A 17,594-nucleotide genomic window follows, 5' to 3' on the forward strand; every position below is an offset into this window, starting at 1 on the left:
AAACTTAAACCAGCCAAGTTACCAAAATTGCTAAGCTTGAGTCATATGTTAAAAAGAGGCAAAACTAAATAATCTGATGCCTAGCAGAATAAGAATGATTGAAAGCTGCTTCATTATGTCTGGACATGACAAAAAAATAATTATAAAATATGCAGTGTGCAAGGGTGTACGACCTAGAAATTTGATCAGAGAAAGCCTTCTAAGAGGCTTCCTTTAGGAAATGAAAAGTGGTTTTGGCAGTCTCTGAAGATACAACATTTTGTACATTATGCTTTACAACAGACCAAACGGAGTGCTATGTGATCTTTCCTTAGTCTCGGGGAAATGTGCACAGGCATAAGTAAAAATAAGGAAAAAAAGAAAACAAAACAGTCAAAGCAAGAATCAAATTTAAAGTTCAAGTAATGTATCTGGTTCTTCATTGTGTCACTTCAGTTCTAAGATGATGTGTATAGAGCACTGAAGTTACCAGTGTAACCTCAAACTGAAGTAACAAAGTGGTGAATAAAGGTCGGTACTGAGCTTAAATGTTAGATTGAATTAAAAGAGATTTTCCCCTGAATATTGGATAAATCAGTACAAAGGCTGCTTTTTCTAAAGAGGAACTTTAATACATGACGGGGCTTGGGCTGTTGACAGCTGTTGTTCTAATATGTGCAATAAGTGATGTGTGGTAAAGTTAAGTTACTGTAATAGTATGGGGGTGGAGGACTATTAGGAAGGGAGGATGGTACAGGAGGAAAGAAATTTCATGCAGCTTGCAAGCATTAAAGTTTCTCTTTGCATCGGGAGCTGTTGCTTACTGCTTGTGCCAGCATTTTAATGCTTCCTTTAGATAACTTGTTAGTGCAGGTAGTAGGTAATCCATGGGATAGGCAAAATGTATAAAATAACGGATTCTGTTCTATTACCAGAGTGAGTTTAGAATAACCCTGTTTTAGCATCATGACCTTACTCTGGAATTACAACAGTTTAAGTGAGAGCTAAATTTAACCCATGAATTATAGTGACATCTGGGGTTAATCTGGGTGCAGCATGTGAGAGAGAGTGTTGCTTGTGGTGGATTATGGCAGAGCTGAGAGTAGTTAGTACTCTTCTCTTTTTTTAAAACACCAAGTAGAGGATGTTACATAAATAACTGAATGCCTGCGGAAAAAATGCTCGATAACAGATTTGCAAAATGAGTAACAAAGACAAAATTAAAACTGCATTTGAGCCATGTAGATGCTTAAGAAATTAAATTCATAGTGGGAAATAGCAATTTGACTTGAAAATAAAGTTGTCTTTGTCAAAAGAACAGTAAGCACTGCACATCAAAGAGTTGGTCCTGGTCAGTTGTTAGTCATGTTCATCCAGAAGGGAGAATTTACAGCCAAGGAGGAGTGGCTGCTTTCACTTTGTGCAGTTACTTTATTATTTAGTATTTCATTTTAACAGTCTGCATTGTGCATTTGTTTATTTACTCACAGTCTTTGCTTCGCTATTTTGGTGGTTGCCCTAATTCATGTACGTGCTACTACCCAAAGCTGATAAAATGCAGTGTGTGATTAGAGTTTTGCACTAGAAACACCTGGAGTATCACTGCTGCACTAGTAGGGGTTGCTAGATGGAATTTCATGGCTCGATTTCTCCACCCGTGGCCCCCTCAGAGATGCTGATCTCTGTCCCCTCCCTCATAGTTAGGATTTTGTGGGTATTTACTGTACAGAAGAAACTGGCCCGTTTATTTGTCCCTTTTTTGGGGGGTGGGGGTGGGGTGGGTTGTGTGTCTGTGTGCCCAAATTGCAGCTTCTGTTAATATACAAAGAGTCCTAAGGGTAAGTGTAATTGTCACCTTAGAGTCGATGTGCAAAACAGGTAGATTTTCACTTGATGAACAAGCCTTTTAAAATAAGTGCTTCCCATTTCTTTGAAGGCTTCTTAGGTTTCAGTACCTTATTGATCTGACTGACTCCCCCTCCAGGACACAACTGCAAAGGGAAAGTAAATGTTCAAATTGTAAATGAATAAAAAATGAAGGGGGTGGGGGAAAAAAAGAACCCAAACCAAAATGACTGTTCAAGTGTTAATATGTCCATCCTTTTTCTTCCCTGTTCATGTCTTGCTATTAGGTCAGTCACCATCCGCCTATTTCTGCATGCCATGCTGAATCTGTGAATTTTGCTTTTTGGCAAGGTAACTCTTCAGTCTATCATTTACTTTTACAGTGTTTGTAATATTTTAATTGTATGTCTAACATGAAATATCCAGAAACTGGGAAAAGCTGAAATTCCCTGCTTAAAGTGTATTAGAATGGCTTTAAGAAATGTCAGCCTATACTTACTTGCATGCTTCTTATTTGGATGTTTATATATTTATATACATATATATATATGTATGTATGTATAAAATATTAAATGATTATTATTTTCATGTACAAATATCTGCATTTCTTTAAAATCAGGTTTATTCTGGGGAGGGGGGTTCTTAATAAAGGAGAGTTGTACCTTAAGTTATTTATAAAACAAACAAGATGGAACACAGCTTGAAAAAACACAAGTTAAATCCTGATCTTGAAAACCTGTTCTGAAAATAATTTCCAAATATGAGCATAACAGCAATGATAAATATATTTACCTTGTCTTTCTCTCCTGGCATTATTATAGCATGTAAGATTCTGTGCTATTTTTCTACTAACATGGTGTTTCAAAAGAAGTATTTTGGAGCTGTGTAATGCTGGTGAAGATGTCAGCTAGCCACGGTACCTGTGTGGTTAGATATTTCTGGAGTGTACACAGAACGCAATTATGCCTTTTAACTCAGTTAAAATCCTTCACCCAGATCTGTCGATTCACAATGTACCTTTAATTCTGTTATGATTGACTCTGCTGACTTAATTATTACAGGTGGAGCCATACTGAACAGAAATTGGAACTTTGTCATTAGTCTGGGTTTCATTATTCAATGGAATTATTTGCTTTGTAAACAAATACAGGGACATGAGGCCTTTTCTTCTCAGCTAAAAAGCAGAGATGACCAAAAATGTATTCAGTAACTGAATACTGCATAAATAAGACTAGATAGCCGCCTGTCTTAACAACAACTCGTGAAACTGATTTGTTTAACAGATCTTGACAACTGTTGTCACTCAAATATTTTAATGCTTGCATTTAGAGAACAAAGCTCTTCTGTAGAGCTGAGACTCTGATCAATGAGTGTGAGATTTGGTCTTGATGAGCACAGGAGACTCAATCAGGGTGCAGCGGGGATTTTGTTGTTTTGGGTTTAAATGTGGCTAACTGAGTTGATGGGAGATCTAGACAATGATTTTTTTCCAATGCAAAGGCAATTTGTAAATGCTGTGGCCTCTCTTTATGGGGCTATATTAACTTACATGGAAAGGTTAACATCAAGTTAATCAGAAAGGTAGCTTTTCAGTGAGGTAATTTCTTTCTGTGTGTAAAGATCTTTTCACTTACCATATTATCTCCTCAGCTGAAAAGGAGACAGCCCTCAGCAATGTTGCCAGAGTAGTTCTGTCATCCCACCAGACACTGACTTTAGTTCATCTGTTTCACCACCAAAAAATTTTTTGATCATCTCTAGTGAGCCAGAAGACTGGGTTCTGACAGTGACAGTTATTTTGGAAATTGTTTTCCCAGACTTACAAAGCTGAATCTGCTTTTGCAGAGGAGTGTAGACACATGAACAATGGAAATGCAGAATACAAAGTTCCAACTATTACAACATCTGTGCCTGAATTAGTCTGGGCATAGCTTTGGAGTAACACTTCGTCCTAAAATTTTTGCATGATCAAGTTGCACACTGGTTCCCAAGATGTTTATCTCTGTGGGACAGCTTTGCCATTTATGAAAACTTAGAACATAACACAGTCTGATAATACATTTTAACTCAGCCGGGTGATGCTGACCCAGCAGCAAACTTCAAAACCAAATAAACCAGAAGGTCCTTCTCTCAAGTGATAAGAAAAGGATATTATTTTTTTTTTCCATGAGGAATTCTGCCCTATGTCCCATTCCGGCCTTTGCAATAGTAGGCAGCTTGGTGTGGCTCAGTCCTATCACTTGCACATACATACTGAGGAGATGTGTAATCTCCTACCTACGGTTTGAGCATCTATCTCACAGCCAGCATAACAGCTTCCCCCCCCACAATTGCATAGGAGACAGTGTTTTGTTCTCCTTGTGTTAGTACTGGCATCTTTTTGAGACTAGAGATGAATTTTTCCCTCTTTTTTCGGATTGGACAGAGAATGGAGTTCCTAGTGTCTCAATACAGCAAGGATACTATTCCCCTAAGCTCTGAAGTTACTGTGGAAGTTACTGCCTGATTATCTAGCCCAATTTAACTCTATACTCTTCTGCCATGCTTTTCTGTCTATGTTTCTTTCTCTTCCAGATGTTTTTGCTCAATAAATTTTGCTAAACTTGCACTGAAATTTCTCTTTTTTTTTTTTTTTTTGAGAAATGATGTGAGACTTAGACACATCTTTCTGTGATTCAAACAAGATTTTAAAAGGCCAGTTAAACTTACTGAGGAAGTTGGACTAAATCCCTCTGCAATTTTGTGCCCTTTGAAGCATTTTCTTCTTCACTGTGGATGGTCTTAGTTGTTATATATTTATATTTGAAATTCTGCTTTTTTCTTTGGAAATGTCTGCATTCATTCACTAGCAACTGAATTGCAGAGAAATATATACTGTCTATAACTTTTTCAAATTTCTGTCTTTTGAAAAAGTTTTTCAGAGAGGACTTTTAAACCTCTGTTCCTTTGTTATTTCAATACCCAATAATATAATGAAAAAAAAAAGCAAAACCCAAACCCATGTTTAAAGGTCCACAGCATTCTTTGAACTCTTATTATGTTGCACCATGTTATTTTGCACTTCTTGAAAAGAAAGTGGAATGCAGAAATAGATTGATTTATCCATTCCTATGAATGAATTCCTATGATTTATGAATTCCTATAAACCTGTCCTTTTTTTTTTCCTCTTCCTGTTTCAGATGTAAGATGGAAAAACAAATTCTGGGGAAAGTCCATGGAAATTGTTCCAGTTGGTACAACACATGTAACTCTTCCAGCGTAAGTGCTGAAGTCATGCATTGCTGTTCACACAGAGGCACATACATGCTTGCACACACTGCAGCCACATTTATCCAGATAAGAACAAACTGTGCTGTGCCATATTAGACCTTTGGGAAGAACTGGTGATTAAGATTTAGTTTTTTTTAAAAAAAAAGGGGGGGGGGGGGGGGGGGAAGAAAAACACCAAAGCAAATCCAGAAGCATAAAACAGAAGCCCTAACTCTTTCAAAGGTTATAAAAAACAAATGATGAAATAAAAAACATCACTCCTGTGTTTTCTGCAAAAAGAAAAGTTGGTGTTTTCATACTTCAGTTGAATTTCAAGCTTTATGCATTCGCAGGGAAAAACTGCATGGTAGACGAAGCTATGAATTCTTTTCTTGAATATGGTTTTGGCAGAGGGGGGTGATGTTGGTGTTGCTCATGTCTTTTGTACCCATATTTGTACGGACCCTAACACCATGGGGTCCTGGTCTGTAGTTGAGGCCAGTAACCATCATCACTGCATAAATATTGTAAGTGAAAAAGAGAACTGTTACATGTCTGGTGTTTATTGTCCCAGGAAGTAAGCAGCCACTGTAGCTAAGTGTTGAATACAGTTTAATTTTTTCAAAAAAAATTAAAAATCTGCAGTGTTCCTATGCTGGCTTGACAGGGTGCCCATTATAGGTCAACAAATAAAATCCCTTAAAATTTGGCCTATATCCATCATATTTGCAGAACCGGAGGTCTAAAGGTTGAGCAGTGTTCCAATTAAATCTGTTTTCCAAAGAGAGTCTACAAAAATAATTATTCTGCCAACTGAAAAAAAAAAAGGGGGTGGGGGTAAAAAGAAAAATAACTCAAGAACCTAGCACTCACCAGACTAAGTGACTAAGCATGCCTTTTCTCTTAAGTAGGTAAAATTGTGATATAGTAAAATGTCCAAAAGGTAATGTATAAAACATTCTGTGTTCACAGCTGCTAGCCTAAGCTGTGGAGTGAAGGGTCTTTAGGATGTGAGTGGGGGTTCAGAGGCAAGGTAACTAACAGAGTAAGGCCCACGGTGAGCTGATGAACTGGAAAATAATCTGATCCATACGTGCTGTTTGTATCCCTGCATATCTGATACAGAATTCCATACAGAAAAGGTACTGAGGCTATAGGCAAAAATGAAGCAATAATATAAAGGTTATTTTTGGAGCAAATACACTATTTTTAGCATGCATGATAGAGCACGTGACCTGCAAGTAGGAGCAGGAAAACAAGTTACTGTGGGGCAAATTGGACACTTCTCTGCTAGTCTAAAAACTATGCTTGTGTATGCTCTTCCAAAGAAGCAAGTGAAAGCAAGCGATTAAGGGGAGGTAAGGAAGATTCTAATAATACCCTCATGGGATGTGTGCAAGGCACTTGCTATGAGGAAAATGGCGCTTTGTAAGTTTACCTTTCACCTTACCAGTAGCAACTTCACTATCAATACCCAGAACAAATTGTAGATATATGTCTTCAAGAGGCTTTCCTTTTCTTGACATCTTATAAAGCTGTTTTATAGGAACATCTAGTTCTTTAATAAAAGATAAAATATTGTATTACCTATTGGTATTTGTTTATCTCTCCCTATTTGCTGTCTTCCAGTGTGCGACTACATCTTGAACTACCTGGTGAGAACTTTTGATCTCGCCTAAAGCACACACGTAGGTGCAGCCTTGAGAGCCTGAGCCAAGCCCATTCCACTCAATAAGTCTTCTGATGACTCTGGTGGCCCACGTCCTTGTGTTTTCAGTTGTCACTGTGTTACAAGCTGTGAAATGGGCATTTCAGCCAGGAGAAGATATTAGAATGAATACTTTTGGAAACCTAAAACTGATAAAGAGGGGCAAGTAAACTGAGAAAAAACTGAATCCATTTGTATGGATTTCTGCTATTCTGTTAATAGCAGAAGTGGAAAGGGTTTTCTAGTAGACAGGATTGTTGTCATAGGGTTTGGTTTTGAGAAGGTGTGGGACAAGAAGATGAGGCATTTCAGAAGAGAAAATTGTTTTGTGGGGTTTTCTAATCAAGTTCTCTGCAGGTTTTTTTTTCACAAGTATATGAGATCATTTGAACAAGGCATGAGATTTTTCTTCTGTGTATTTTTCTTACAGTTTTAAAGACCATTTTGCATGGAACAAGGTGACATCTTGTATCCATAACATCTTAAGTGGGCAGAGATGGATTGAACACTATGGAGAGATCATCATCAAAAATCTTAATGATGACACTTGCCACTGCAAACTGACTTTTATAAAGGTAACCACAGCAGTAACCACAGCAATGTTGGCAGTGCCTTTTCTAACAGACACAGCAGTGGGTGGATGTTCTCTGCTGAAGCCCAGTACAACTGCTTACAAGCTACATTTTCCTAGAGTTCTGCTGTAATTACATGTGATTCTTTGAGAAACTGTAACTCTGAAGGAACTGCTGCTCACTAGGTGGAGCCAGGCCAGAAAGAGAAGCAACAGCTTTCTAAGGTGATTCAACTGGAGATGCGGAAAAGTATGAGGGAAGGAAAGGAAATATGATGAAAAGCCTACCATGGGTTTGATGAGAGAGGTAGGCACAAGATGTCTACTGACAGCGGTTTACCACATACCTCCTGCTAACCCATTGGCATGTGCTGTGGTTGCATTAATTCAGCAACCATAGAACCAGTGCTTACGTGCGGTGCTTCGCCCAGTGCTCTTTTCTAGCCCTTTGCAGGTACTCAGAGGAGTTTAAGTGAGAGGTTGCAGTGTCACTCAAAGCTTTTGCTTCAGTACAAGGCATCAAGATATGACTTCCTCAGGAAATGCCCTTAATAACTGCAATTAAAATTAGGTTTTGACAATAGATGACTTCTTCCTAGTAAAGGAAAATCAATGAAAACCTAATACGATGCCAAAATTTCTAACTTAAGAAACAGTTTTGCAAAGCATGCTAGGAGACTTAACCTGCATTTTCTGTATCTGATCGCTGGAGAAAGGCTGTGCTTTGCATAGAAACAGACCATATAGATATAACCTAAGTGCTTCACCATACCTGTGCAGCATGGCAGGCTCAGCAGCAGAAGGAAAGCTCCCTTTTCTTTGTTTTCCTGAATACTTGGTGCTGTCTTAGAAGCAATAGGTTGATTTTTCTTTTTTAAATACTTGCTTGAAAGTACTGTATTATATTTGCAGAGTTGCAGTGGATGTTTAGAGTTTAAACTGTAAAGATTGAGAGCCTGCAAGTCTTACACCTGTGATACTGCAAATTGTCTAAAGTGGAGATTACTGTATAAGTTCCCTCTCTTCCTCTTCTGCAAATCTGGGGAAGATGTAGATAACTAAGAAGTCAGTGTTACCTGTTATTGGGCAAAATTCAAGGTCAGCTATGCTTTATCTAGTACTGTCCCCAAAAAAGGCAAATAAATTCTCAACATTAATATTTTAATAAGCTGATTAATAATACCAACAGCAGTTGTTTGGATATGGTATTGTAATGCACACCTAAGTGAATACTTTGCAGAAAACCACTCTGCAGCATGGTGCTACTGACATGGCAAAATCACTGACACCTGACGGCTTATGCACCTTTTTTCCCCTCATTCCTTTTAATTCTAGGCAAAGTATTGGAATCCAAATGCACATGAGATTGAAGGCAGTGTCATGGATAAAGCTGGAAAAGTTGTGCATCGACTTTTTGGGAAGTGGCATGAAAGTTTGTACTGTGGGACAACTTCATCTTCAAACTGCATATGGAGAGCAAGTTAGTGATCGGAATGGCTAATGTAGAGAACTTAGGATCTGCTTGAGAATAAGCTTACTATTTTCATCTCTTTATTATGCCCCAACTTATTGTTATTTCTATGGTGGAATATTACATTTTTGTCAAGCGTTTAAAATCTAGACCAGAAGAAAACATCATTTAAATTATACGGAGAACTTAATCCCATGGCTGCCTGCACTTGCTCCATTCTTTCTCATTTTCATGTTTGGGCATGAAGTGGGTACTGAGGACGCTAAAAGGAAGACAAAAAAAGAATGAACAACCCCCTTCATTTTTTGTGTAGAGAAGTGTTGTGTATTTTGTGTGTTAAACGTTGGACGATAGCCCACGAAGCTCAGTTCTGTAAGGACAAGGACAGCCATATCCAACCTTCTCTCAAACTTGTGGGGTTTTGTCTACTGTAGTCTGAAAAAGCACTATGCTAATGCCATGGCCTTCATCACAGTTGTGCTCTGATTCAGCTGAGAGAACAGAAATCTGTTTTGTTGCAGTGCAATTATCAAGGGGGATGTTGTCTTTTGTCACATTATTAAACACCTCTTATTCCCCCAGAATTGAGACTGTGGTTCAGAGATAAAGGACTGAGGGGAACTTGGAATTTTCCTTCTAAAGATAACAGCATTTCAGTAGAATTCTACATGTACTCTTTTCTTCTGTAGATCCGATGCCTAAAGATTATGAACAGTGGTATGGATTTACTCAATTTGCACTGGAGTTAAATGAACTGGACCTGCAAACTAGGTCATTACTTCCATCCACTGATACACGTTTTAGGCCGGACCAAAGGTAAGAAGTTTTAACTCTTTAAATACCTTTCTCAAATAGTTCTGAATCTTCTGCACACTCACTTTACCTTAAGCTCAAACTATTTTGTGTAGATACCTGCAGTGTGTTTCTATTTCTACATTAATGTGCATCTGAAACAGACATCTTACTTATCAAGAGATGGTGTAGTCGTCATGGACCAGTGTTTCCTAGAATTGGCTCTTGGATGCTTCTAGATAACTGCCTTTCCAAAGATGTTAAAACTTCAGTACTTTAGGTACTGGATGTTGAACATAATGTGTTTGAATAGCCAAAACCCGAGACACCTGAGATTTCTTTCTGCCGTGGTATTTCTACTGTTGCTAACATCCAAGTAAAAGAATGTAACGATGACTTTGAGCTGGTTATGAGGGTTGCTTTTCCTTAAGTACTTTTTGATAGTGCAGTTGTCTGCAGATGTAGCATTTTACCTTTCAAACACTGTGAACCACCTGCTGTAAAGATTAGATTCTGTAGTTCTAGAGGACCTGGCAAAGATGGAGGACAGGAGCACCAATTGTGTCTCTTATCACTGCTGGTGCTACAGGTTTCTAGAAGAAGGGAATATTGAAGGGGCTGAAATGCAGAAGCAGAGGATTGAGCAGCTACAGAGAGAACGACGGAAGGTGCTGGAAGAAAACAATCTAGAGCATCAGCCTAGATTTTTCAGGTACTGTATAATAATTAGCATATGCTACCATTTACTGAAATTCTTATTATAGAGTTGGTTGTAAGCCTCCATAGAGCAGGCTCCAGTTTTTTCCAGGTTTCTTCCATATTCTTGATTTTTATACTTTGGCAATGTAAACCACTCCAGACTTACTTGAAACTCAGAATTATATATTTTATTTTTTTCATTAGTGCATCCCTGAATTTCTTTCTGACTTTTTTGCCTTGATGGTGATTGATATTTAGACTGCTTTTGAATTTGCCTGAACGAATGTAGCATCTTTGATTCTTTCAAGCAAAGTGAAGTAGCTGGATTTAGCTTAATTATTTCTTCTGACCTTCTGCCAAATTCAGTGGGATTGCCCTGTGCAGAAGTGTGCAGAGTTGGAGCCTTTCATTTCCACAGCTGTTTTTGATTTGAACCTTTACCTCCTATTTCATGGAGAGGGAGTTATCATTCAGAGGGCACTTTATTTCTTCCTGTTGTAAATCAATTAACATGAGACTTCAGCCATCAAAAGACAAAAACGAACACTAGTGAGATCACGGCCTTCTGCCATCCAGCTTCTCCTAGTCTCCTGCAATGAAACAGGTGGAGCCGAGTTGAATGTTGTATGGACCTAGGTATCACAGCTAACAGATCTGGGTTCCTAACTTTTTTCTGTATAGATAGGTACTGTACTTCTGAGGAACACAGAAATGTTTAAAATAGGTGCAAATAGGTGCAAAAAGGGAATGGCTCAGACCACTGCATGCCTGACTGTGAGCTAACTCATCACATGTCAATCATACCTACTAAAGACAAGGAAATGTTGGTTCCAGCAGGATAGAGACAGTCTAATACTTTGTAATTGTATATTCACAATGAGAATTGTGAATAATAATGAGGATTTGAAAATTGAGATTTGTGCTGTAAATTTATATGACAGAATAAAGAATTTAATTACTATATGGCAAAAGTGTTAACCCAGCATTAGAGTAGATATGAATTATGCATTCGGCTTTTCAATAGCGATTTCTCTCTTCAACAAATCACAAGCCTTGATTTGCTTGAAAGAATAATTAGCTGTTGTGCCAAAAACATTGCACACTAAAAGCAGATTGATTACTTCAGGATATGCTATCTAGTGCAATGAGTCTCACTTCTTGACTGAGAGCAACTTTACTGAATGCAATAACTGTGGTGGGCCATCTTTGGAGGGGTGAAAGGTAAATTTCCACTTTCCACTCAAAGCTGCCTTTGAGACCATGAAATAAACCTGGAGTGTAGTTTTAAATACTAAGCACTAAGCACTGGCACGTGACTGTGAAATACGTTTGATCTCAGCTGAATGCTAGGCTACTGAGGTGCGTCTCCAAGGCCCAGTACAGACACACCAGTTCAGCTCTCCAAGCTATATTGCTGTGTTTGAAGACTGTACTGGGTTGCACTGCACCTGGTAATCGGCTGGATTGGGTATCTGCGCATAGCATTACACAGCATATGTATGGAAAACATAAGCTTTACATTTAAAGATATTTGTTTAATCTTTGATAGGAAATCCAACGATGATTCCTGGGTGAGCAATGGAACTTACATGGACCTTAGAAAAGAACCTGGTTTTTCCAAACTGGACAATCCTGTCCTCTGGTGAAAGAGGAGCTAAGTGAAGATATTCTGTGTGTATTCTCAGATCTGATTTAAAAGAAGTATATACAAAATATATCTCTCTATATATAACTATATATACACACACACAGAGACACAAATAATATATTTGTGGGGGGTGTGTACGTGTACAAGTGTGCATATCACCAGAATTGTGCTTAATTTAGAATCTGATGATTAATGTTTCCTTTGACTATTGCAGTGATTATTTGAATGTATAAATGCCCTAGCTTCTTTTTATAAAGTATTTAATAAATAGTACTGAATGTTAGCAGCAAGAGGGCAAAGAGGAGCTTTTACACTACTTTTCTGATATTAATAACGTCAGTTCTGAGTTAACTTATGCCTTATTGAATTGCATTGGAGACAGCAGCAGCCTCTCCTAGCTGTGCTGAGAAATCAGAGTGCAAGCCTTAGCAACTCAAACTGTAAGTAGGCTTCCACAGTTCAATGAGTAGTTCAGCTGTCTCTGGGCTGGTATAAATTGCTAAAACAGACTATCAGCTGGTGCTGGAATCTGAGTGATGTTTTGCTGCCTGTAGAAAAGATTTAAATAAGTTTTTGTTTCTATTAGCTTATTCCTTAGCATTATGGAAGAAGTAGTTCTGAGCTTATATCAGTGGTTCTACTGCCTTATACATGAACTGTACCCAGCTAAATATAGTGCTAGAAATGCAGGAATCGCCAAAATTTTCCACTGGGAAAAATTTCCACTTCAGATTTATAGCCCCCAACAGGGCAAAAGGAGGAGATTCTTTGTATATACTGCTGGAGCACTGACTAGATGAAGAAGCTCTCTCTTTTTCCAGTAAGTAAAATCTACACAGAGCACGAAATCCTGTGCTTCCATAGCTTCATTTGCTTTTATTAACCTAAAAATTGCAACAGTAAGACTTTTTTAAAAGTGAGCTGATTGTTTTAAGCTAGAAATTTTTTCTTAGTATTTTGATATTTTCTACCTCTTAAGAAATAAACAGCATATTTAAGATCTTATATTTAAAAAATGACCATCTGCCTTATGGAGAAGTGTATGGAGTCTTTGATCTTCCTCTGTTTGTTATGTTCAGATAAATATTCAAGTATCTTGCACTAAATCAATTGCATCCCCTTCCTGTAATTTTATACATATGGCTAGATTTGTGAAACTACTAAACCATAGGTCAGAAATTTAGCAGGAAACAAATGTAGCAGAAGTCGTGCTTTTGCATCAAGATTATAGAGATGGGCAGTATTTTTGTGTTTTCCATCAAATCAAGATGGCACAGTCGTAACAGAATAATTTGCATTCCTGTCTATCTGCAACTCAAGCCTGACCTATACGATTCTTCAAGTCTGTTCTGTGTGTCTGTGGCTCTGGCAACAACAGAGTTTCCAAGTTATCGATCTATATCCCGTCAACACCCACACCCCCTTTTCTCACACGCTACTTCAGTGACACAAAACAAATCCATGCGTTGCTGGCGTGTTAAACTGGTTTATGACTGGAACAATTGGACATGGCATGGAGATGGTAGACTCTTAGAAGGACCAGTAGCTTAGAAAAGCTTGCACTTTACTGTGTGCTGCATTGTTCTAAAGAAAACCCATTAAAAATAGATCTATGTATTATATGTAACACGACGGAAATATGATGAATGCTTCCATTTTAAACCAAATCTGTGATGTCATATTGGATTTATATTTGAATTTTGCTTTCTGTTACCTTGAAGCCCCGTTGTCTTAAAGGCAGACAAATGCTTTTTCACCGTTTTTCACTTTACCCAGGAATTCTGCCTCACTATTATTTCCGTAATTACCAAAGAAAGAAGATAGCATAATACTTTGTATTTAATACATCGTTTAAGCACTCGACTACTACACCAGCAGCTTACAATAAGGCAAGGTTCACATCAATATGAAGACAAAATTTGGGCTTTGATTCCAAAGGAAATCTTAAACTTTGGGGGCTGTTTGGTTTTTCAAGGAAAGTGAAGATCTCTTCATAGCTTGTTCCCTTCCTATGTTTTATTCTTGTATTAACTGTCAAAACTTAGCACAAAAACGTGTTGACATTTGTAATTATCCTTGCTGTTGGTAATTACCATTTATACTAAAAATAACATTCATTTAATAACAAAAGAGGATAGGGGGATAAAATAAAAAAGGTTTTAAGGGATCAAAATTTGCGGAGGATGCATTAAACTTGCTCATTGTTATATCTGGCAGCTACTGTGATTGCTGTCTGATCTGGTTGCTGGGTTTGTATTTTCTATGTATGGAGGGGATTTCCCCATACTTCATCGTATGAACTAATAGTTGATAGCATCTGAAACTAAAAGGGTTAGAGGCCAAAAGGCAAAGTTAAATAATTGTAATGCATTAAAATTATCAGGTGTTAAATGAAACTAATCTCATATTGGGTGTTTAAGTCATGATTTTTGAGAAATCAGACTGGCAGCGTTGCCTTGTATCTTGCTAAATACTTATCTAAAATGTCTAAAATACACCTGATTAATGACAGGAAGCACTGATATAAAATTTTCTTATAATTTTAAAATTCCCATGTCAAGAAAGTAAACTTCAGAATATTACTACCATCTCCAGAAAAATAATGCCTGAGAATAATCCAGGGAATTTAATAAATACACAAAGCAAAATCATTGCACAAGTTATAGCTCCTTTTGTAAATCTCAGATACGCATTTGCAAACACGATATAACAAGTTGTGAATGATCCTCTGACCCCATGTTTCCAGCTGCAGTGTAATTGTCCCTGCTTACTTTTGTATGAAACAACTGGGTTTAGTGTTAAACTTCTTTAAACTGTATATTAAGAAGTGGAAGAAAATTGTCTTGACGTGACTTCTGTGTATTTCTGCATTAAAATATATTAATCATTCACAAACCTTAATATACTCTATACAGTTATTCTTGCTAAAATAGGAAATTTTGCTAAGTTTTTTTCCCCAGAACTTCAGATTTATTAATGGGTGCAAAATTTACATTAGCTTTCTGCAATATAAGTCAGCTGTTGTTTTTAATAGTTGACATCGAGGGACCTTTTCCCCCATTCCTATCCTGAACGGTAAAAATAATGTATCAGGCAACTTGCTGCTTCCTTTCATACACAGCCATGATCCCCGAGCTGTTTAACTCAACGGATCAGTCTTAAAATTTCCTGACAACCATTGCCTGCTGGTACAGCTCTTTTATTTGATGACTTTATAAACATTAATTAATACAATTTTGGAGGGCTGCTTGAGAACACTGCCTTTCTTTGTGTATCCCTTCACAAAGTAAAACACTCGCTATAAACTTAGATCAAGATGATGGAGCGGCTCAGGCCTTTGGGTGTTAAAACACTGGCTCTGTTTTCAAATTAGACAGCAAAGAAAGGAAAAAAAAAATATCCAGGGAAATAATGTTCATAGAAACAGAAACCTGCAGCTCTACTTCCAGATTTGCAGACTCAACACGGTTGCTGATTTTGGTAGAGTGTAAGTTTGGGATTATGAAACAGCCTAACTTGTTTAGGATGCTACTCTTGGTAGCATAAAGTGCCCTTTAGACTGACCAGGACTGGAATGCACTGTTAATCACTGCGTTCCTTTGAATCTCTGCTCTCTGAGATATGCTTTATGTGTTAGTTTGCCAGCACTGACCTACTTCTTTTAGATGCTTTTTGAAATACAGATCCAGCAAAGTACTTAGGGTCTTTATACAGAGCTCAGAAAATGAGATGCATGGAAGGAAAAGTGAAAACAGTCACAACTTTGAGAAGGAAAAATCCTAGAGATCTGTTCTTCCACCAGCAAGTTTTGTTTGAAGGACTGGAAACAAGATTGCTGCCTTCTTTTGAAACCTGGCTCCTGAAGGAGGTGGTGGTTGCAAACACAGGCACCTGTTATTTGGCACTTCAGTGTTGAAGCCAGATTGCTGTGCAGAAAGGAACACAAATTCATGGTGCCAGAATGTACAACCAGGGACGGCTTTGGGGTTGTGCAAAGGTCCAGTGCTGGTCTCAAAAAACCAACCTCTCAAAGACCTTACCCCTTTCCATGCCCCCCACTTGCCCTCGGCTGTTTACAGTCCCGTTAAGGTTTTCTGTGGGGCCCCTCACATCTAAAAGTCCTTATTCAGTGTCCCGTTTTTCTCTTTATTAAAAAAAATTCTGAAGAATAGGAAAACAGTCCATTCTAACAAGCTTTTAAATGACAAATCTGGCCTAAAAGCTGTAGTTAACAACTTCCCCCATAAACATTGTGGCCTACTTCTGTATCTTTTCCTTGACTGTGAACAAGACTTTCTTCCCACCTGGATGCTGGAGTCTGACCTTGTAAGGGTAGCGTGCTGCGGGAAGGGGCAGCTGTATCTGCTCAGTATAATTAATGTCCTTGCATCTGCTTTTGTGTCAGTCTCTTCTGGTGTCTCTCTAGATGACCAGCTTTGCAGAGCAGGAAATTTTCAGCATACCTTATTTTATTCAATACAGGGGTTTTTTTTGTGTACAACTCTGAGAGGGCAAGCTGGAGTGCAAAACTTGGCCCGCTGTGCATATATGACAGAGAGAAGGATGAAACTAAACTTCTCCACATAACTGAATACATCGTGCAAGGGCTGGAGTCAGTGCTATTCAAAGGAGTGAAGTTAAAAAACAAAAGGGTTTTTTTTGGTTGAGTGTGTTTTCATTCATGAATTCATGTCTACTATAAATAAAAATCACAGTATTCACCAAAACTCATCTTTTCTATTTTCTAGCTACTGGTGGGTGCAACTCAATCCAGCAGCTGTGGGTTCATAAGAAACTGCACGTATTATCTGGCTTATCTGTTGAGACTTGGTAAACGCTGTAACTTATCACCAAATGTATTATTTACTGCTCAGTTCTTAGATACTGTTCTTGCTGCAGCTTTTGAAAGCAATAAGAGAACTTTTCCACATAAATAGTTGCCATATGTTAAAAGATTATTTTAAGCCGTTTCTTTTTTATATAAATTGTGGATTTGGTGTTTTTGTTGTATAAAACAAAACTGTATTAAAGCTTATGAGAACGTTTGAGAGGTTGATCCACAAGAGGTGATGAGCTCCTTCAGCTCCACACCTTTGGCATGGCTACTATCTGTGAGAATCAGGCAGTCTTGTATTTATGTTAACAGTATTGTACTAGTTCCAGTATTGGAAAAACATACTACGTGTATGAGGTATTACATACACAAAGCTGCTAAATGCTGAATTTGTTGTTTGTTTTTATAGGGCATTAGGGATTTCAGAATGAAGAAAGGTATCTTATGTGTTAGAATTATCACTGACTTGCAGATTTTTAAGAAAACTTTCTGTAGTCAGGATCATTCCTGTTTTCTGCTTCACTTACTCCAAAAATTTGTAATAATGTTGGAGCACCTTGATTCACAATTTGATTTATTACTTTTGTCTCTGTAACCAATTTAGTTGGATGTTAATAAATCATACTTTCAAAAGGTCATAGAGAACCCTGACTTTTTCCCAGGGGTTGTAAGCATCTTTCTTCAAAGGTTGTTAGTCACAGCTGAAATAAGTCTAGCTTCTGTAGTGATCTGTGCTTTTTACACTTTCCAAAATGGCAAGTATGAAAGAGCTTCCATCTGCTAGAAGCCCTGTTTATC

At 37.8% G+C, this 17,594-nt stretch overlaps 1 protein-coding gene across 13 annotated transcripts in view; it reads left to right on the forward strand.

The window, feature by feature from the left end:
* The window catches only part of OSBPL3 (oxysterol binding protein like 3), a 90,327-nt gene extending 75,470 nt beyond the window's left edge, over positions 1–14,857 (forward strand). For all 13 annotated transcript variants that reach the window (XM_040589410.1, XM_040589407.1, XM_040589409.1 and 10 more), the window contains 7 exons: positions 2,112–2,175; positions 5,004–5,082; positions 7,212–7,356; positions 8,688–8,832; positions 9,513–9,639; positions 10,205–10,327; positions 11,864–14,857. In XM_040589410.1, the coding sequence (XP_040445344.1) occupies positions 2,112–2,175; positions 5,004–5,082; positions 7,212–7,356; positions 8,688–8,832; positions 9,513–9,639; positions 10,205–10,327; positions 11,864–11,960 (780 nt within the window). In that variant the 3' untranslated portion in view covers positions 11,961–14,857. The remainder of the gene's footprint in view (positions 1–2,111; positions 2,176–5,003; positions 5,083–7,211; positions 7,357–8,687; positions 8,833–9,512; positions 9,640–10,204; positions 10,328–11,863) is intronic.
* Positions 14,858–17,594: the final 2,737 nt, after the last annotated feature.

This window comes from Falco naumanni, chromosome 4 (genome assembly GCF_017639655.2).
Source record: "Falco naumanni isolate bFalNau1 chromosome 4, bFalNau1.pat, whole genome shotgun sequence".
Lineage (NCBI taxonomy): Eukaryota > Metazoa > Chordata > Aves > Falconiformes > Falconidae > Falco > Falco naumanni.